Raw genomic sequence first — 19615 nt, 5'->3', positions numbered from 1 at the left:
ACTCACATTACTAGCTTATATTAATGGGTGGATCCCCGATCCCTGTGCACCTGAGGAATGATGCTGCAACGCGCTTCGACCAGGTGGATGAGATCTCGCTTCCCCGCCGGAGAGACTTTAGCCTGGACTAGGCTCAAGCTAGGTTACGGAAGCATGCGTCTGAAACACCCCCGTGTGTTCTCGGTACGTCACCTTTATCTCTCTGTTTTTCCTGTGGCAAAACTGTATCCCTGACACTGCAATTACCACCCTGTGTGAGCAGCGTTTTGCATTCCTCTGGAAGGCGTGCTCAATTCTTGCGGCTTGGGTTGGGTCGGCTTCACCTCACTTGTCTCACTCGGGTGACGAGTGTGATGGCTGAGCGCTGAGTGCTGAGTTCTAAGTGTGCCGCCTCCCGCCTCGCTCAACACGCCGTTTCCTCAGTCAAGAAGCCTATTTAACCGTGCAAATAGCCATTATTGTCTATCCGGTAGCATTAACTACATAGGGCTCCTGCGGTGAGTTTAGATAAGATATTCTTAGGCTAGCTTGTCTGCCATTACTTACCTCAGTTACCTGGCAACTCGTAAGGGCGGGCGGGGCCCGACACTTCCCCGACCTTCTAGAACCCAGCGATCACATGCGTCACGGCTCTGCAGGATAATCGATAACTCGTCATTCGAGTGAGACAAGTGAGGTGAAGCCGATCCAATCCAAGTTGCGAGAATTGAGCGCTATATTGAGCAAGCCTTACAGTATATGAGTGCATGCCACGAGGATCTCCAGGCGTTTAGTGTCGCTGGAAGCGAGCGCTCGATCGCCGAGGATAACTTATGTCCGCGGAACTTTTAACGCGAGCTACAAGGTGCCGGGTACGACGTGCATGCGCAGTTTACCACCCGATTCAAATGTCGCATCTGTTCCTGGCGCGTATGGCTGGCCTTGACGGCTATCTCGGCGCTTTGGGCACAGTCGTTCTGACAGCAGGAAGCGTATCAGCCTTGGAAATGGGATTGAAGGACCTACACCGACCGACGCTCACTGGAGACATCAGAGCACTACTATTAGCCTGCATGACGCATTCGCACCCTAGCATGCGGCATATGGCGGTCACAAGGGATAATCGACAGTGTGTATTCATGCGTTAAAAGCACCGCTCGGAGGTGTGGTAGGCAAGTGATCATGGTCCCGTCATCAAAGACAGTGGAGCTGGAACATGGCAACAAGGGCGTAAACGGACATAAAACGAGCGTGGTGGCACACAAGCCCTCTCTTACCCTCTGATAGAGAAATCAGAAGCAGCACAGCCGAGTGGAGAGCGGGGGAGCGAAGCTCGAAACTGCTCGAAAGTAGCTCGAAGCGTCGCTGTGGAACAGAGACTTCCGGCCGCGGCGAGGTCCTGAGATCCATCAAGTGTTACTGAGAGCCGTTGTCAGGCCAGATCCCGACCGACTGGCCATCAATTTCTTGGCAGATTGTGTTCTAAGTTCTGAATATCGATCTCGACTTGCAATGGGCCACGCGCGTGAGTGTCAGTATTCCGACATAAATCGGAGCAGATGAACTTCGTCGCGCAGTTGTAGGAGTGGTTAGAATTATCAACCCAGATATTTCTGACGGCAAAAACTGGGGACGCACTGATGTAAAACGGGGCCTGCTGCGGCTGGGAAAGAAGATAAATAGTACGTGATCGCGTGATCACTGCCTGCTTTGTCTGACGAAGTTTAGGAACGGGTCATCAAGTATTCACGGGAGATTTGGTTGCGACAGTCGAATAAGCACTGGGTACTAAGTATTGGCCAACACCGATTCTCAAACGAGAGCGCGAAGAGCTCACCCCGGAAGAAAAGAACTAGCGTGGAGTAGTGAGGATCAGCGATTGACTGCTGAAAGGAGCTAGGAGTATTTATGCTTGAAGATGGCGAAGTGCAAGCCTGTAGTAAACGCACAATTATAATCACAATCGCGATAGCCACACGAGGGTAAGTCAGACGGTACGCACGCTAAAACCTAGGTATATTCTTCCAGAGATAGTATGACAAGCCGCAAGCGATAGTACGTCAACCACTGCCGAGATACTAAGTTCTGTAATTAACTCACTGCGTACGCACCAAGAGCGTCGAACACGGATGATGACTTCAGCTGGATTATCTTGGCAGCTGTGCCTCAACAGAAGCCCTGTCAGTGCCAAGGATAATGAGTGTTGGGTTGTGGAAGACGTACCGAGTGCAATGGCTAGCATGCATGCGAACACGAGTAGGTAAAGAGGATAAACAGCTCCTCAACACAGAAGACAGCCAGGATATTCGTAGGTATCATTCAAAATAAGTTTTCTTACTGGCTATCTGGCCCGTCAGCACTTCGATGAAAGCCTTCGCAAAAGGGATGCGCTTGTGTACAGACGCTGTGCGAAGAGAATGTGCACGGATGATCAATACTTGTGGTAGGCCTTAGAATAAGACATATACTTACAGACGTACAATGAGCGTAATAAATGCCGCCTCACTAGGTTGATATCAAGTCACATTCTCTGCTACACAGACTCGCTGTAATAGCAATATAGAATGCTACGCTCCTGTAACAGAGGGAGGGGCATCTCATCCGATACACATTCTGACGCACCAGCATGTATTACTAGCTTCCCCAGGACTCCCAAATGCTCAACTGCGCAAGTCCATGTCGTGAGACGGACCGTGAAGTCGTACAGAAGATCGAGAGCCAATCCGATCGCAGACACCACACGGTCGGACTCAGGCCTGAGCATCATAACTCGGTGAACTGCCAAAATGGGTCAATCGACAGAAGGCAGGAAAAAAGCCAGTGGCGGAGTAGCCGGGACCCACCGCGAGCTTAAAGCGCATGATGGCCTCTCCGTACACGCGAAGGTACAGGTACCCCTGCATCACCACGATCCCCGACAAGCTGCCCCTGAATTTCAATGCGGAAAGTGGGTAACGGTGGTCGGACTCGGAGCGGGCATAAAAATGCTAGGAATCAGAGACGGCGCATCGACAGCCGGAAGAACGGGACACTGGCTCGCCAGATGCGGATTCGCTATTCAGCGGTGCACCCAGGGCAGCCAGGAGATGGGGCGTGTCGAGCGCATCGATATCGTTGATTGGGCCAAGGTCGAGGCATGGCTGTTGACGCGAAGATGAAGGGCTTTTGACAACCAGAAGAAGTCGAGAGGTGAAAAAAAAGCGGATACATGCCGCCAGTTCACGTGAAGACAGAAAGCTGGCTAGTGTTCCAAGACAAGAGTGAGTACCACACGCTGCTTCGCTGGAGTCCATGTCGTTCGATACATGGATAGTCTTTGCGGAATTAGAAGCATACTGTAGTAATAAACGACATACCTGCAAACTCGGGACGTGAGTGACCGAGGGTTTTAATCGCAACGAGATTGTTCCACGCTACAGCCGAGCACGACGGTTGTCTACATGAGGTATAGAACGCTGTATTGTACACCGGACGGTGCGAGTGCCGTGAAGTAGTGGCACGTTCCAGAAATTGAACTGGACCTGAACAGCACTGAAACACGAGCTGAACTTGGTTTTGATTTTGGCGAATTTCGAGATCAAGCCTCAAAGATATTGGCTATCCCCCACGCGCCGGGTTGGTCTTGCTCTAACCCCGGCGTTCGACTTCTGACAAAGGTGTGTGAGGTGATCGTGATCGTGCACGATTCACTTGCAGGCGAGTCGTGACTCGAGGGGGCGTAGAGTAGCGGCGCGACAGTTTGATCCGTCGTCCGGGATTTGACGGAGACGTCACGTGCGATGCGCACGTCAATTTCCCTGGGCATTCTCTTCATAAACGAGCTTATCTTCAGCGAGCAACGCAGATTTTACGAACTATTCCCGGAACCCAAGGGCGACTGCTCTCCGTCTCGTTAACGAGCGTTGGGGATGGTAGACGGTATAGTTGACATGGTTCAGCAAGAACGTGAAACCTGACCGAGGCAAGCCCTCTGGCGCTGAACATGAACTGAAGTCGAGCGGAGGCGAACCTGGCTTCGGCAGCTCGGCGAAGTGTTGATGTAGACACAAAACGTTGTGGTATCCCCAATCATGGCTACGTTCACTGATGCTTCCCCGCTTGCACGACGAAGTATATCTTTACAGCGGAACATTTATGCACAGCTCCTCTTCGAGCGTAGACGGTGTCTTGCTTGCCCTTGCGCTCAGTGTATTGCGGATCTTTGCGGTCGAGATACATAGGGTTGTTCTGCTACTTCGTGAATAATGGCTAATAACAAACAATATTCTCCTATCCATATCAGTATAATACACTTTGTTAAGCCCGTTCATCAATCTGTCCTTCAAGGGACAATAGGAGCTTCAGCTGTCTTGCCCCCGGTCGGTGGTACCTCCACGCCTTCACTAGGAATGAGCGGTGCGGTAGTGCTATGGGCGGTGTGATCAAGCGGTGGGGCAGCAGAACCGACGCCGGTCGAAATGCCAGTGTCCGGGTGAGATGTGCCGCTGTGCGCACTAGGCTGTTGGGACGCAATGCGTCGAGCCTCTTCGTGGACATCGAGGACCTGCTTCGACGTCGTGGTATAGAAGGCCTTGACCTTCTGGCCCCATGGCGATGCCAACGCGCGGGAGTAATACTGCAGAAGTCGCCACGTCAGACTGAGATATAGAGACTAATCAGGGTAGGACGCACGTCTGTTGCCTTGGAGCTGATCCCCTTTTGCTGGTCGATCGTCCTCGCCTGCTCCTGCGCTTGCACAAGGGCCTCCTGTACCTTGCCGCTGATCGTCTTCTGAGGGCCGAGCGCCTTCTCGCCAAGGGTGGTATCGAGGCCCTGGATGTAGCTTAGGAATCGTTTGCTGATTCCGCGCTGGTTGTCGAGCTCGATCGCGCGCTGGAGGACATGGTCACTAAGCGTGTAGCCCCTAGCGAGATATTCTGCAGCGATGCCAGCGCGGGGCTTGTCTGTCTGGTCGATTGGTCCGTCGTTATGCGCTTCTTCCTGGTCCTGGTGCTCGACAGCGGAGGTGACCGTGAGGGTAGCGCCATCAAGCGTGCCCCCGTTCAGCATCAGCGCCGTCTTCGCTGCGGAGGGCTTCTGGAAGTGAATGAAGGCAGACTTGTTGTCTGGGTTGAAGTCGATCCTGGCAATCGTCCCACAAAATCTGCGGTACACCGTTAGCGCATTTACTGGTATAATTAGGGTTAAACGACATACGAGAAGAACTCATTTAGATGGTTCTCTGTCGTCTGGGGAGCGATACCCGAGACGCGAACCTCGTGGGTGATGGTGGACATTGTCGTAAAATGGGCTCGTCGTGGAAGAGGATGGGTGTCGTTATCTGAGTCGTCGATGACGGTCTTGGCTGGCCTAAATACTCGAAAGCCTGGAGCATCTCGATCTTGAGGCCACGCGTGACGTCAATCCCCATGCAAAACACGTGCGAGCAGCTCGGCCCTGGAGTCCTGGACCCCGTGAACCTGCGCCCGCTGCAGCACCTGCTGCGTGCAGAATACCATATAGCGTTCAGTACGGGAAAAGGCTAGAGCTTTGACACGCATATATGGGAGTGACTTCCCATGAAACCTCGGAAGAACGCGTACGATCATGTTGGTGAGCCTAGACTCGTTGCGCTGTTAGGAAATAGATGTGGTTAGCACGATGAAAAAATGTGGGACTCGCTGTATACTTTTGCTGCTTCACATGAGTGCTGTGGCTGAAAGGAGACGTGGAGGATGGGGAGGGATGAGGGCGAGAGGCAAAGGTTGCTCACACACTACTCATTATATATGCGCTCTGGGGAGCGAAGAGAGATCGAACAGCTGACGTCAGCCTTGCTATTAGCCGACAGCAAGTCAAGCGGGCAGACGAGTGGGCAAAATGACAGGGCGTGACTAAGGATACTTGACATATATACTGAAACTGGGATCCGATTCACGCAAGAATCCTGTGCGATTTCTAACGGGCTGGAAGAGCTTGCAAAGTAAGTCGCACCAACATTCATTTGCATGCCGGAACCTGTTTCATTACAAGTACCACAGCACAAAGAGGAAATATACGGCTTGTGCATGCAACACACACAAAGGTATCACTCGGCAACATTAATAATACGCGTATAGAAGTGCCCGATGAGAGCAGAAAACAAAAGCAGTTTGCAACATGGGTATCGTCCTCGCTCCAGCGTGGAAAGCGAAAAAAGAGGAATCAAGGATCAAGTCTGGGAGAAGATGTGAGGAATACGGCAGGGTAGCAGGGTCTACAGAGGCGAGTATGGCGTCCGATAGGGACCGAAACGATACATTGTGCGCCTCTAGATCGTCCAACACAGCACGGCGTGTCACCAAGGTAGGTACCCCGCCTGACTATGCCGCACCGCCTACCTACCTACCGATAAATACAGTTTCCCGAACGACAATCAGACGAAAGTGAAATTTAGACAACAACCTTGATAAGCCAGAGTTTCAAAGAGATATCAAGAGACGAGATGTCTCTAGCAAGAAGCGAAAGAAAACTGATGCGAAAGGTTCAGCGAAGCAAGGCGGAGGGGCTTGAGAAGGGGAAAGAGAAGGCGTGAGCGATATCGTGAACGCGTCCCGTCGTTGGTCATGAAAAGGCCCAGTCGGAGAGAGCAGCAAAGGCAGACTACCAGTCCATCGTGTTGTCACGCAGCACCGGCGCGCCAATCATCTCTGCGTTCACTGGCCTGCGTTCCCGCATCACCTGCTCGCTCACCTCGTGCACACGGAGCGAGTCCTCGGCGTAGTAGAAGCTGCGCCGACGTTGGCCTCCAACGCTGTCGCGATCAAACTCCTGGCCCTCAGGGCGCGCTCCGGCGTACTCGTTCTCCGCCTCGCCACTCGGCTCGGCCAGGCGACGGTGCGCGAGCGCACGCCGTTGCTTCACAGCGCGCACACCGAGGAACGCAAGCACGATGAGAGTGATCGCGCCAAGCGAGCTCACGACGCCGATGATTGCGTCTTCACGGGTCTTGCTCGAGTTCGATGCACCCGATGAGCCGCTCGAAGTGTCGTTGTTGCTCTGCGGATTAGTAGAGTCCGACGGCGGGGTAGAGCCAACAGGGAACGTTGCGACGAAGTGGGCAGCCAGTGTGTTATACGGAGGGCCAAGTGCGTTGTAGAGTGCCGATGTCTTGACGAGGAGCTGTTGTGCCAGCGTGTCGACTTGGCCAGTGGGGATGTACGCAAGGAAGATCGTCCCAAGCTCGTCAGCATCCTGAGTGCTCTGGTAGCTACTTGGCACATATACTTGCAGGGCATATGTCAGGACTTGACTCTCTACGTTTATCGTGAGTAGCTGTACATGGTACACGGGGTCCTCGATACTTACCACTGACATTGAGACCCGCAGCAAGGATGAGCGGTGTCCACGCAAATATTTGAGTCGCTGAGTCGGAGCTCGTCGCAACAAGATTCCAGGGCAGTTCCTCGTCGAACAACAGCGAAATAAGCGTGAAACCGGGACCAGGATTCGTGCCAGGGCCACCGGGCGGGTAAATAAGTGAGGGCAGATTTGCTGGGAGGGCGGCTTGACTTGGACTCGCCGTCGGCGCAACGCTCGAGGTCGACACTGACGTCATGGGCTGATCGGGATTGCTCCGCGTTGTGGAGGTGCGGCTGGAAGAACTTATCGATGTTGTGTCCAGGATGAGCGAGGATTGGGTCAGGATACCGCTGAATTGCGAGGGAACCGAAAGCGTTTCCGCGGGCGCTGAGCTCGTCGAGCTGACCGTGGAGAGAGAGGTGAATGAGTCGGAGGCGCTGCTAACGATGCTCGAAGGGAAGGTTATCACGACCGAGGACGATGCGCTTTGGAAACGGCTACTAGATGCGGATGAGCTGCCGGACAAGGAGGTTCTGGATGAAGCAGCTGACGAGACGCCGGAAATGGTTGCGGTCACAGACCCGTTCACCGAAGAGGTGATCGCACTAGATGCACTAGATGACGTTCCGGTGGCAGATGTGCTCCCGGATGAGGTATTACCCGACGCAACAGATGCACTAGACGATGTTCCGGCGGCAGATATACTCCCTGACGAGGTGTTGCCCGACGCAGAGGTTATCACACCAGACGCACTAGAGGCGATACCGGACGTCACTCCGGACACTGAGGATGAAACACCAGAGGGTAACGACGTGACGGTGCCAGAAACGGTAGTGCTGGTCCCCGTGCCTGAGAGAATGGAGGACAGGATCGACGAAAGTCCGCTAGTGGGCAAACTGATACTTGGAAGGGAAATCCCCGTGAATGAGACACTAGACGCAGTAGCCGAACCAGAGCTGTCAACGCTCGTTAGGGAGCCGCTCACTGAGGTGGGCTGCGCCGCCGCCGAAGCCGGGTTAGACGTCGGTGCACTGGCGCCGCTCGATAATACAGAGCTTGGGAAGAGTGGGATCGACAAGGTAGAGCTTGGTAAGATTGGCGGAATCGACAGGATAGAACTTGGTAAGATTGGCGGAATCGACAGGATAGAACTTGGTAAGATTGACGGAATCAACGTCGGGATAATCGAGCTGAGAGCGATCGATGTTGGGATGATGGGGGGTATCGACAACGGATTCGAAGGCGAAAGCGTAGCTGTATCAGTCGCGGAGGTCGGAGTTCCGCTCGATGCTTCACTCGGGGAGCTCGCAGATATGCCATCTGCGGAGGTCGGGATACCACTCGGAGTGTCGACGGCGGAGCTCGTGGATGCATCCGTAGGCGTTGACGAAGGTGCCCCTGTGGGTACGCTCGACACGTCGGTCGGAGAAGACGTCGGGGGCGGGGTGTTAACGGCACTGGTGATCGCAGACGCTGCGCTGGTGACGATAGAACCGACATCAGAAGTAACAGTCGAAACAATCGAGCCGACATCAGAAGTCAATGTTGACGCGGCCTGGCCAACATCAGATGTAACTGCGCTAACCACGGAGCTCAAATCTGAAGTGACTCCCCCCACGACCGAGGTTAGGCCACCAACAATGCTCGTCAGGGGGTTTGCGGGTGGGGTTGTGGTTGCTGCTGGGACGGATGAGTCTGTCGGTGTAGATGACGCGGTATCCGTGGGAGAAGGTGCGGGCGACGTAGGCGTGTCCGTGGGCAAAGGTGACACAACAGAGCTGTCCGTAGGCGTAGCAGTATCCGTAGGCGACGGAGCAGTACTGTCCGCGGGAGACGAAGCAGCGCTGACCGTAGAGGGCGAAGTGGAGCTATCTGTGGGCGGCGAAGCGGAACTGTCCGTAACTGACGAAGCAGCAGTATCTGTGGGTGAGGACGTCGCTGCACTACTATCGGTCGTGGATGGGGTGCTCGGCGCAGGCGTCGAAGTGAGGTCTCCAAGAGCAGAAGTAACACCGCCGACAACGGATGTCAGGCCGTTACCGAGGCCACTGCCCAGCGAGGACAGACCGTTCCCGATGCCGGAAAGAGGATCCGAAGGTGGTGTCGCGGTGACAGGAGGCGCGGTAGACGATATGTTGTCCGTACCAGACGCAGCTGGGCTATCCGTTGTAGTTGCTGAGTCCGAGGATACAGTCGAAGTCGCACTGTCCGAAGATACAGCCGAAGTCGCACTATCCGATGGTGTGGGCGATGCAGATCCACTGGATGCAGCAGACGCGTCTGAGGGAGACGCGGAGTCCGTGGCGGTCGCGCTGGGACTCGCAGAGTCAGTCGGCGTCGCAGACGTGGACACAGAATCTGTGCTCGGCGCAGATACGGAATCCGTGCTCGACGCGGTCGAAGGGCTGGTATCGGTCAACGTAGCGGAACCCGAGCCGGTGGCAGATGCGGAGTTGGTGGCGGATACGGAGTCGATGGCAGATACGGAGTCCGTGGGGATCACGGCAGAATTCAGAGACGTGGAACTTGCGGGGACCAATGCAGTCGTGCCCAAACCCAGTGAATCGCCCAAACCTTGCAGTCCTTGATCCAGACCGTCACCCACATCCGTCACTCCTTGACCCAAGCCATTGCCAACACCATCTGATGATCACACAAAACATTCGTCAGTGAAAGCCAAGTAGTAGACAAGCGATAATGCAAGATACACTCCGAGCGCGTCCGCTGCTCTATGATGCTCTCCTCGCGAAAGCGAGTATAGACGGCAACTGCACCTATCGACGTGCCACCAGCAAAGGTTATCTTCAGAGGAGCAGCAAATTCGTCTTGCCACGACGCGTCAGAGTGCCGCATGGGCTCGTCGCCGTCATCGTGTGCCTAGAGACCCGGACGCCAAGCGCACTCGGCCAAGATGCAAGACACTCACCGACTAGATCACCGAGCACTCCGTCCCTCACGACCTTTCGTACCCCACCACGGACGACGGAGTCCTCGGACCTCCCTAGGGCGGGGCGTTTTTTGGAAGCGAGAGAGCGTCTGGCATGGGAAGAAGCTGAGGATCCGTGGGCAGCGTCGACCGGGGCGGAGAAGGAGAGCTGGAGGAGAATACAGATGAAGAGAGCAAGACAAAACTTGCGAAAAGCAGTTGGCATGGAGAGGCGAGAGAAAGCCTGAAAAGGCTGTAGAGGTGCTAGAGCGAGACGATGTTGGTTGTTTGGTGGTAACCAGTGGGGTGGAGAGGATTATTGCTGCAAAGCGAGGACGGCGAGACGCTGCTGTATGGTCCGCCAGAAGTCGAAAGAGCGTGGTGCTGCTATGGTGGGCAGAGCGTCGGTAGAAGTAGACCCAGGAATAAATTATTTCGAGGGGGAGGTGAAGGGAGTCGAAAGGTGAAACAAGCGCGAGGGCAGCAACGCCCCGCGTTTGTTTCTGTTTTGGACCCATCAAAGTTGGACGTCCAGACCTTTCTCGGTCCGCTGACCGCAGCTGCTCAACACTTTCACACCACGAGATGGCAACAGACTGCGTCGTTGCCTCTGCATCTAAAAAAGTCAAATCAGCTGAAAATCTTCGTCTGCGAGAGCGAACAGAGGGCAATGGGCTGTCTGCTACGACGAGCGAAATCCATCACTGTGGCACAGCTTCGAACTCGCCTGAAGAAAAAAAATCTATCAAATGTGATGAATCGCATAGAACCTGTGCAAGCTACGGAGCCATCGACATTGCGTCTACCATCCGGATCTACTCGCATTCGCACCCTCGTATATATACATCCCACCGGTAGCATATTTAATTGCATGGGAAGAAATATACAGGGCACAAGGCATGAGATATGGCGCAGTGGGAAGCAGACAGCATGAGAATAGACCCAGAGAGAAGGAGGCCTTCCCAGAATGAAGAGCAAGCGGTTTAGATGAAACCAATCTGTGGAAAGATACAATATTAGTCCAAGTTCAGATCTAATAACCAAGTATAGAGCTGACCTTGTTCGCAACATCAAGTGCATCATGGTCGGCCGTCAGCCGCACATACGCCTTCTTCTTGCCATCCGGTCTATCCGGGCCTTAGCTACCAGAAGTACTCTTTCACCGTCGCATGCAAACTTACCGAATAAGGGTGTTAACTTTGGCGGCCTGAACATCGTACAACTTCTTGACAGCGTCCTTGATTTGACGCTTATTGGCCTGAATGTCAACGATGAAAACGAGGGTGTTGTGCTCCTCGATCTTCTTCATCGCGGACTCAGTGTTCAGTGGTCTATAGTCATGATTGATATATCCTTCGCTTGCTCGCATCAAAGGCCACGTACGAGACAATCGTCCTGAACTGGTCCATCCGCGGCACATGGGGAATAGACTTGCGAGGATACTTAGGGTTACGGGGAAGGCGAAGTGTTTTGGGGCGGTGGAAGGAGACAGACGTGCGCTTTTTGCGGTGCGCCTGGGAGTTGGTGCCCGCAAGAGCGGCCTTCTTCGCGGCCTTGGCCTTGGCATTCTGCGCGGAGGCTGCAGCACAAAACTTCAGTGCGTTTGCAAAATTGAGAAGCGAAGTAATAGCGCACCCTTGGGCGCTGAGCCCTTGGCCTTCTGGGTCTTTGAGCTGGCCATTTTGTCTAAGGCGATGATCAATTAGCACTGCGTCCAAGGAGTTCGGCGGTCGCAGAATGCACGGCAATTGGAATAATCCTTCGAGAGGGACACTAGAAGCAGTTCTCTTTATGTGCGCGTTCCAAATGTATATCTTCAACCCTCCACAGCGTCTGAAACATTGCCGTCCCGCAGGTCATCCACTGAAGCCACCTGCCTTTCCCTCGCAAGTTTCCTGCACCTCACCCACCGCTAGCCTGCCGCATCCACCTTGTCCGCGCGCAATCCACCCTTCTTCTGCCGTCAAACAACTCCCATCCACTCTCAGGACGTCTCTGTAGCATTTCTGCAGCACCGAACAGTCATAGTGGAGGCTCACCTTGAGGAATGCTGGCCTTGGGAGGTATTTGCTGAGTGTTGACGACTCGGGGGCGTCTGCCAAATCGGGACGCTTTTGGCGCCCTACTTCCTATCTGAGTGAGGGATATGTGATGCGCCTCTTCCCGGGTTTGGTGCATGTCGGGAGGGCGCTTGACTGCTCTGTCCTCGCCTCATTGCGCACGTCAGCTTTCAATCCACTACATGTGCCGCATCTAGAATAAGAATAAGAGCACAATCCGGGCACGGTATACCACTCGCAGAATATGTGCTGAGTCGGCTGCAGCCTGCTGACATGGGATACCGTCGCTATGAAAGTGGAAGAAATGAAGATTGGTTTGGTAAGCTCGTTGCGTAAACCGTTCGATAATTTTCATATCAAAGGCAATTTTAGTAGACGTTAGCTTGGTTACTGCGGTTTTTCTAGGTGCTTTTATGGTGACGTATTGTTCCATGGTATGAAAGATGAACTTGTCTCATTCTCTATAGCCGGACGAAGAGATCATATGTATAACCCACATCATGAACGACAAATCGAGCTAGCCGACGCGCGGCGTTCGGAGTCTGAATTCTGCTGAGCTTGGTACCAGCCGTGGAAGCTCTGTGACGTGGCACATTGAGGTGTTGGTCTTCTTCTTGTATCGTTCTCCGTCCGTAGCATCGTTTTCATCTGCCCTCGTAGTTCAGCAAGATGACGCGAATCCCTATCCTCCTGGCAAGTAGTCCGATAGTATGGTTTGAGTGCACTGATAATAAGGAGACTGTGTTACAGGGAAGCTCTCACGTCGGCACTCCTGACACCGGTGGACGAGTTTCCGACACTGCTGTTATGCAAAAGTTCGTTGATATCATGATTCGACACGGGCACTCCGGAGTTGACACTGCCCGTATGTATTGTAAAGGCACTTCTGAAGAGGTCAGTACATATCAATGCGGAACCTGTCTCGTCCATTGACGCCACAGCTATCCTGGTCATATTCCAGCTCATCGGCACTCTCGACTTGAGGAACGTCCTGCACGTCGACACGAAGATCTTTCCGACTACTCCGGGTGATCATTCGCAGGAAAAGCTTGGGGAGTTATTTGACGCCTCCTTGAACGCTCTGAATGGAAAGAAGATTCGAGTCTTCTACCTTCATGCCCCCGACCACAGCGTACCTTTTGAAGATACTCTGGAAGTGGTGACAGAAATCTGGAAGTCTGGCGGCTTGTGAGTCCAGGAATATTCTGCTAGTGCTGCGTACTTTGCAGTGCTAAGGCTCCTTTTAAGCCAAGAGTTCGGCCTGAGCAACTTCGCGGCGTGGGAAGTGGCAGACATCGTTGGGATCTGCGAAAGTCGTGGATTCGTGATGCCGACGGTCTACGAGGGTCCGTATAATATCGTCGACCGCCTTGCAGAAGACGAGTTGTTCCCGTGCCTCCGCAAGTTTAACATCAGATACGCTTCGTACTGCCCTCTTGCTGGCGGCTACCTCACTGGCCGCTTTTTCGTTCCCGATGATACGAAAGAAATCACTCTCGGCAACTTCAGTGCGAAAAACCCTATCTCTGGATTCTATACCAGCCGATATCTTAACTTCAGCCTAGCAAGATCTGTCGCAGAGCTGTTGGAAATCGCCGAGACACATAACTTAACGCTTTCAGAGGTCGCTCTACGATGGCTGCAGTGGCACAGCAAGCTGCAGCCGGACGATCATGGCGTCATCGTGGCAGCAGACGACAGCGCGCAGCTGGAAACGAACTTATCGGACTGGTGAGTACGCGAGATGCTCACATACACACATTTCTGATTTTCTATCTTGACTTCTTGCAGCGAGAAAGGCCCCTTGCCGGACGCTGTTGCCCAAGCTTGCGAAGATGCTTGGAAGAAAGCGAAGTCTGCAGCCCCAAAGTATTGGATATAAGATTGTGTGCTGAGGCGCTTTTTGAGACGGTCTGCGTTATATGTAAAATATTGGGGTACGTAGAGCCGAAAATATCTTCACTCGGCTGAGCAACCCGACGACTCATATTCCTCGAGTTATGCACAACGAGATAATTCGCGTAACCTCATTATGGTTATCTTAATGACCCACCGTTGCCGTTCCGTTCAAGAGCAGCTAGAACCCGAGAATGGAGGCTAGCCTCTTGTTCGAATAAGCTGCAGGCAGCCGGGAGACGCTCCCGCTTCGCGATTGACGCCACAAGGCTATCGGAGCTTGGAATGTCGGCTGAAGTATGACGCCGACTGTGTTCGAAGTAGCCATCATACCCTACAGCAAAGCCAATTAGCACGGCACCCTTGTTCAATCTGCGCCCTTTCAACCGATTCTGCGGTCAAGTTCGCATGCCGACGGGACTCGTATACACTCTTGGCATTGTCGCTGCCGGGAACTTGAGCGGTACCGAGGGCGCGTCATGAGTCACGCTTTCACGGTTGCCAGCCTTGCTGAGGATCGCGGCCCTTGTCCATTTCCAGATACACTTGGTCATTTGATGGACTCATGCGTTGCAATTTCGGGCACCAGTAGCCGGCCGAACATGGCCTGTTGCGTATCATCTGTTGGCACTGGCCGAGTCGTAGCCGTTACAGTACACTCGCGCGTAACCTCAGGCTGACAATATGAATTACTAGACTGTTCTCACCGCTCAGGTTGAATAACACTCGGGTTCCTGGTGCTACCGGAAGCGCTGAGCGTGCCGGGTCGACGCGTCACTAAAATCGCAGTGCTAAGGACTCCTCATGGCCTCATGGCGCAGCTTTAGTCAAGAGGATAGTATCGATGCGGGATAACTTACCGAGAAATATTCGCACACCGTGACAACAGAAGTATAAAGCTCCTTTGACACGGTCCACTTTGCCAGTCAAGCTCACCCACCGTTATTGCCACCCGCGGCCAACAATTTTTCACTCGACAAGATGACTCGTATCCCTGTCATTCTCGTGAGTGCCACAGTCTTGCTATGCGCAGTTTTGTGCTCATTGTGAATTGGTTGGCCGCATGGCAGGGGGCTGGCCAGTTCGGGGATCCTGGTACTGGCGAAAAAGTCTCTGATTCGGCCGTTGCACAGGAGTTCGTTGACTTCATGGTCAGTAAAGGGCAGATCAGTATTGATACCGCTCGTGCATATTGCCAAGGCACCTCTGAGAAAGTCAGTGTTTTATTCACATGTAGCTTTCGCCGGAACTGACACCCCGGTATTCCCGATTATATTACAGCTTGTCGGCACTCTCGACTTAAGGGATGTCGTACACGTTGACACGAAGATCTTCCCAGTCGCTCCGGGTGATCATTCATCAGAGAAGCTGAAGGAGATATTCAATACCTCCCTGAACTCCTTGAACGGAAGGAAGATTCGCGTCTTTTACCTTCATGCTCCCGACCATAGTGTGCCCTTTGAGGACACTCTGGAAGCCGTTGAAGAGATCAGGAAATCGGGCGGGTTGTGAGTACGGTCTTTTGTAGATTATGATCATGCTAAGCACAAATGATTACACCACTACGATAGCCAAGAGTTCGGCCTAAGCAACTTTGCGTCCTGGGAAGTAGCCGAGATAGTAGGGATCTGCAGGCGGCGCGGCTTCATGGCACCTACAGTTTACGAGGGCGCCTACAACATTATCGACCGCCGTGTCGAGGACGAGCTGTTCCCATGTCTCCGCAAATTCAACATCAAATTCGCCGCCTACTGCCCTCTCGCTGGTGGCTACCTCACCAATCGCTTCTTCATCCCCGATCCCACTAAAGAGGTCACGCTTTCCAAGTTCAGCCTGAACGATCCGTTTTCGTCTTTCTACACTGGCCGATACCTCCGCTCAGCGAATGCCGTTGCGGAGCTACTTGAGACTGTCAAAGTGCATGGGCTGACACTCGCGGAAGTCGCCTTACGTTGGTTACAGTGGCACAGCAAGATGCAGCCCGGGGATCACGGCATCATTGTAGCAGTCAGCAACAAGATGCAGCTGGAAACGAATTTGGCAGACTTGTGAGTGCGTAAAGCGCCTCCGCGAGCTTATCTCTAACTACGAGAGTAGCGAGAAAGGTCCCTTGCCCGATGCCGTTGCCCAAGCTTGCGAAGATGCTTGGAAGAAAGTGGAGGGTACGGCTCCGAGATACTGGTTATGAAATTGCGTGTTGCGATGACTCCGGTGATGTAAATGCCATGCGAGCTTGTAGAGTACATAAATCAGCTGATCTGATGTACTTGGCCTTCTGCTTGTGAAATCATCTCAATTACATCGCGTCCTTACTCCCCACGGTAGCCATACCGGCATCACAGATTCGTAGTCTACCTTCTTTAAGCTCGTTCTATCTCTAACTCGTTCATTTCTGACTAGTCAGCACATTTAGTGTCAGAATGGCTATATGACTGCCATAAATCTCCGTATTCTTGGATGTGCGTATGATCCGCAGGTTGGCCCCCGCGCGCGATTCGTTCAGCCGGATCCCGAGGGGTCGTCCGATGTAGATTATGACACGAGATTATTGAGCACACTATGCATGTCGAGTTTTAAAGCTTTGAAGCTTTACTCTCCATTTTGTGGTTGTGGCTTGGCGTTTCGGCCATGGGAGCTCGGAGTTATTCCACGGAAGTTGATGCTTGATGCGTCACATATATAAAGAATCTCCGTTTTTCTCAAGCACGCCACGCACTTCTTTTTACTCCACGTCAAATATCTTTCTAGTTCGACATGCCAAGCCGAATTCCCTTGATTTTGGTGCGCGGATTCTGTCCATTCCTCTTGCTTGCATTCAACGATTCATGAGCTGACGACTTGCGCTTAGGGTGCTGGAGACTTCGGCGATGCAGATAGCAACGGAAGAGTCTCTGATCCTGCTGTTGCACAGGATTTTCTAGACTTTCTAGTAGATCATGGCCACATTGGTATTGACACCGCACGGGGATATTGCAAGGGCACGTCCGAAAAGGTTAGCTAAACTTCATCATCTGACTCCTGACTCGGATTTACCAATTGGAACTTTTGTCTCTTCACACAACCGAAGCTTGTAGGGCATCTTGACCTTAGGGGCGTCGCATGTGTAGACACGAAGATTTTTCCGTCTCAGCCAGGCGACCACTCTCCGCAAAGGCTGAAGGAGATTCTCGGGGTCTCTATGGACGCCCTGAATGGCAAGAAAATTCGCATCTTTTATCTCCATGGTCCCGACCGTAGCGTGCCTTTTGAAGACACGCTTGAGACAGTAGACAGCCTTCACAAGGCCGGTTGCTTGTACGTCTCCTGCCCTTATTATTTAATTCCCTATTCTCACTGGTTACGGCATATAGCGAGCAATTAGGACTGAGCAACTTTATGGCCTGGGAGGTCGCGGAGGTCGTAGGGATTTGCAGACGCCGCGATTTCATTTTACCAACCGTGTACCAGGGTGTGTACAACCTCATAGATCGCCTCCCTGAGGACGAGCTCTTCCCTTGCTTGCGTAAGTTCAACATCAAATACGCCGCATACTCTCCGCTGGCTGGTGGATACCTTACCGACCGCTTCTTCGTGCCCGAGTCAGGCAAAGAGATTCCGCTGCAGAAATTCGACCTCAAGTTCACTCCTTCCTGGTACCAGGATCGGTATTTCCCCATGGCGTCCGCCATCACCGAGCTCCAGCGGGCTGTCAAAGCGCATGACCTGACTTTGACTGAAGTGGCGTATCGATGGCTGCAGTGGCATAGCAAGCTGCGCCCGGGTGACCACGGCATTGTCATGGCGGCAAGCCGCAAGGCGCAGATCGAGGGCACTGTAGCAGACTGGTGAGTAGGCAAGTCTTCTCCGATCAATGAGACTACTGAACATCATTTGCGTGCTAGTGATAAAGGCCCCTTACAGGGGGTGGTGGTGCGGGCTTGCGAAGATGCTTGGAATAAATCGAAGGGCGTAGCCAAACCGTACTGGTTGTAGGACGAGCTTCAGGTTGAATTCCATCTCGCGGAATGTCGCCCTTCGTGCCCATTCTGGACGGACATATCGATCTGAATCTTGAAGTGCGGGATAATCCCACTTGGCGATAAGTAAATGGTCGGAACGTCTGTGATGTACACTTACTGATCGACCGTCGGCTGAATGGTGGAAGGTTCTGGCACCACACAACCTGCCATGATATCAACAAATATATTCTATGCCTGGGTATTCCATGGTCACCCTTTTGTCCAACGGTGCGGATCAGGATCTTTTGAAGTAGTGTATCTCCTGGCCGCCGCCTTAATCAACCCAGGTCGTCAGTCAGCGGGCCTAATAATGCCTCGACGCCTACAGTGTGGAAGTTTTAGGAAGACGACGCGTGCAACGAGAATGATGTAAGCAACTACATGGCCTGGGAGGTCGCCGGGATCGTCGGGATCTGCAGACGTCGCGGCTCCGTTACACCGACCGTACACAAGAACAGTTGTCCGTTGCAGATGGAAGTTCGTAGCACTGCGTGCTTTGGGCGAGTGGAAATGGCACTGACATCCCGTTGAGAACAAGATTTGCTAATTAGCATGACCTAGCGTCAAGATAACACAAGGGAAACACGGTATGGGGTCGCACGAAGGCGTTATGAAGAACTCACGCCCATCAGGTTTATCCTCGCTACCACGAACATCCACCACAGCCCACTTCACGCCCAAACATGACTGGTAATACTGCGCCGCCAAACGTTGCCACCTCGAAGAAGCAGGGAGCAGAAAGAGAACTTCACGCCGTGATGATGTCGAAGTACATGGACTACGAGCAGTATCCCGAATCTGCAATGCGATCCTCGCTGAGACAACTCAAGCTGGAGGGCTTGTCGTCAGCCAAAACAGGCAGCAAGGGGGGTACGGTAAACAGCCCACAGGAGGCAGACGGGAGGCGACCAAAGATCATTCTCCGCGTTGCCAGGAAATAGGCGTTGTAGAATGAGCAGACGATCACCGGAATGAACTCGTAGGTGACGTTTTCTATCATACCAGCTTCATCTTGTCGACCGGCGCCGGGTTTGGCTAGCTATGGGCTACAGTGAATAGTAGGGTGGCACGGTGAGAGAAAGACAAGGACTGCTTGTATTACTGGATGATTGTATTATTGGACTTCATGGACTGTATTTATTCGTGTATCTGGAAGAACGTTTAATGAGAAGGGAGATGAAGAGCAGAGGTGAGACCATACCGACGTACATGCTGCTGTTCCCCAGGTCCTGCACCACTGCCAGCTGGCACTATGTCTGCCTATGACCTCATCCCAGCCGTTTTGTTCTTTCAGAGCTATTACATCACGCTCAAGTTATATCACTGTCAAGGGATTTGATTCGCAGAAAGAGGCCTTCAACCTTGACCAAAGGACGAAATTCAAGAGCAATGTAGAGAAGAAGAGGTCGCGGTCAAGAGTGACTGCTGAATGGGCG

At 53.0% G+C, this 19615-nt stretch overlaps 8 protein-coding genes across 8 annotated transcripts; 5 read left to right on the top strand and 3 right to left on the bottom strand.

Moving 5' to 3' along the window:
* The first annotated feature begins 545 nt into the window (after positions 1-545).
* On the top strand, positions 546-1488 carry PHACADRAFT_265283 (uncharacterized protein). The gene has a single exon (XM_007401696.1). The coding sequence runs from the start codon at positions 888-890 to the stop codon at positions 1125-1127; it is 240 nt and encodes a 79-aa protein (XP_007401758.1). The 5' UTR covers positions 546-887; the 3' UTR covers positions 1128-1488.
* Positions 1489-4190: 2702 nt separating this feature from the next.
* Positions 4191-5275, bottom strand: PHACADRAFT_265282 (uncharacterized protein). Its single transcript, XM_007401695.1, has 3 exons — positions 5176-5275; positions 4651-5122; positions 4191-4594 (listed from the first exon to the last, which is right to left on the bottom strand). Exons 1-3 carry the CDS (start codon positions 5253-5255, stop codon positions 4301-4303), a joined length of 846 nt encoding a protein of 281 aa, XP_007401757.1. The 5' UTR covers positions 5256-5275; the 3' UTR covers positions 4191-4300.
* A 1325-nt stretch (positions 5276-6600) lies between these two features.
* Positions 6601-7555, bottom strand: PHACADRAFT_201388 (uncharacterized protein; the record flags this gene model as incomplete). Its single annotated transcript, XM_007401694.1, has 2 exons — positions 6601-7253; positions 7306-7555. The coding sequence occupies 2 exons, from the start codon at positions 7553-7555 to the stop codon at positions 6601-6603; spliced, it is 903 nt and encodes a 300-aa protein (XP_007401756.1).
* A 67-nt stretch (positions 7556-7622) lies between these two features.
* Positions 7623-9887, top strand: PHACADRAFT_201387 (uncharacterized protein; the record flags this gene model as incomplete). The annotated part of the gene is made up of 1 exon (XM_007401693.1): positions 7623-9887. One exon carries the CDS (start codon positions 7623-7625, stop codon positions 9885-9887), a length of 2265 nt encoding a protein of 754 aa, XP_007401755.1.
* A 1321-nt stretch (positions 9888-11208) lies between these two features.
* Positions 11209-12350, bottom strand: PHACADRAFT_214214 (uncharacterized protein; the record flags this gene model as incomplete). The annotated part of the gene is made up of 5 exons (XM_007401692.1): positions 11861-12350; positions 11609-11804; positions 11407-11556; positions 11283-11352; positions 11209-11223 (listed from the first exon to the last, which is right to left on the bottom strand). The coding sequence occupies exons 1-5, from the start codon at positions 11904-11906 to the stop codon at positions 11209-11211; spliced, it is 477 nt and encodes a 158-aa protein (XP_007401754.1). The 5' UTR covers positions 11907-12350.
* A 664-nt stretch (positions 12351-13014) lies between these two features.
* On the top strand, positions 13015-14407 carry PHACADRAFT_131449 (uncharacterized protein). The gene is made up of 4 exons (XM_007401691.1): positions 13015-13179; positions 13247-13473; positions 13534-14016; positions 14077-14407. The coding sequence occupies exons 1-4, from the start codon at positions 13093-13095 to the stop codon at positions 14165-14167; spliced, it is 888 nt and encodes a 295-aa protein (XP_007401753.1). The 5' UTR covers positions 13015-13092; the 3' UTR covers positions 14168-14407.
* Positions 14408-15118: 711 nt separating this feature from the next.
* Positions 15119-16528, top strand: PHACADRAFT_265276 (uncharacterized protein). Its single transcript, XM_007401690.1, has 5 exons — positions 15119-15186; positions 15252-15395; positions 15463-15689; positions 15753-16229; positions 16279-16528. Exons 1-5 carry the CDS (start codon positions 15163-15165, stop codon positions 16367-16369), a joined length of 963 nt encoding a protein of 320 aa, XP_007401752.1. The 5' UTR covers positions 15119-15162; the 3' UTR covers positions 16370-16528.
* Positions 16529-16928: 400 nt separating this feature from the next.
* Positions 16929-18209, top strand: PHACADRAFT_265274 (uncharacterized protein). The gene is made up of 5 exons (XM_007401689.1): positions 16929-16962; positions 17030-17173; positions 17249-17475; positions 17532-18005; positions 18063-18209. The coding sequence occupies exons 1-5, from the start codon at positions 16936-16938 to the stop codon at positions 18151-18153; spliced, it is 963 nt and encodes a 320-aa protein (XP_007401751.1). The 5' UTR covers positions 16929-16935; the 3' UTR covers positions 18154-18209.
* The last annotated feature ends 1406 nt before the right edge of the window (positions 18210-19615 follow it).

The sequence above is a fragment of the Phanerochaete carnosa genome (genome assembly GCF_000300595.1).
Source record: "Phanerochaete carnosa HHB-10118-sp unplaced genomic scaffold PHACAscaffold_13, whole genome shotgun sequence".
Classification (NCBI taxonomy): domain Eukaryota; kingdom Fungi; phylum Basidiomycota; class Agaricomycetes; order Polyporales; family Phanerochaetaceae; genus Phanerochaete; species Phanerochaete carnosa.
Note: the sequence above shows the minus strand (reverse complement) of the source record. Positions and strands in the feature narration are given on the sequence as shown.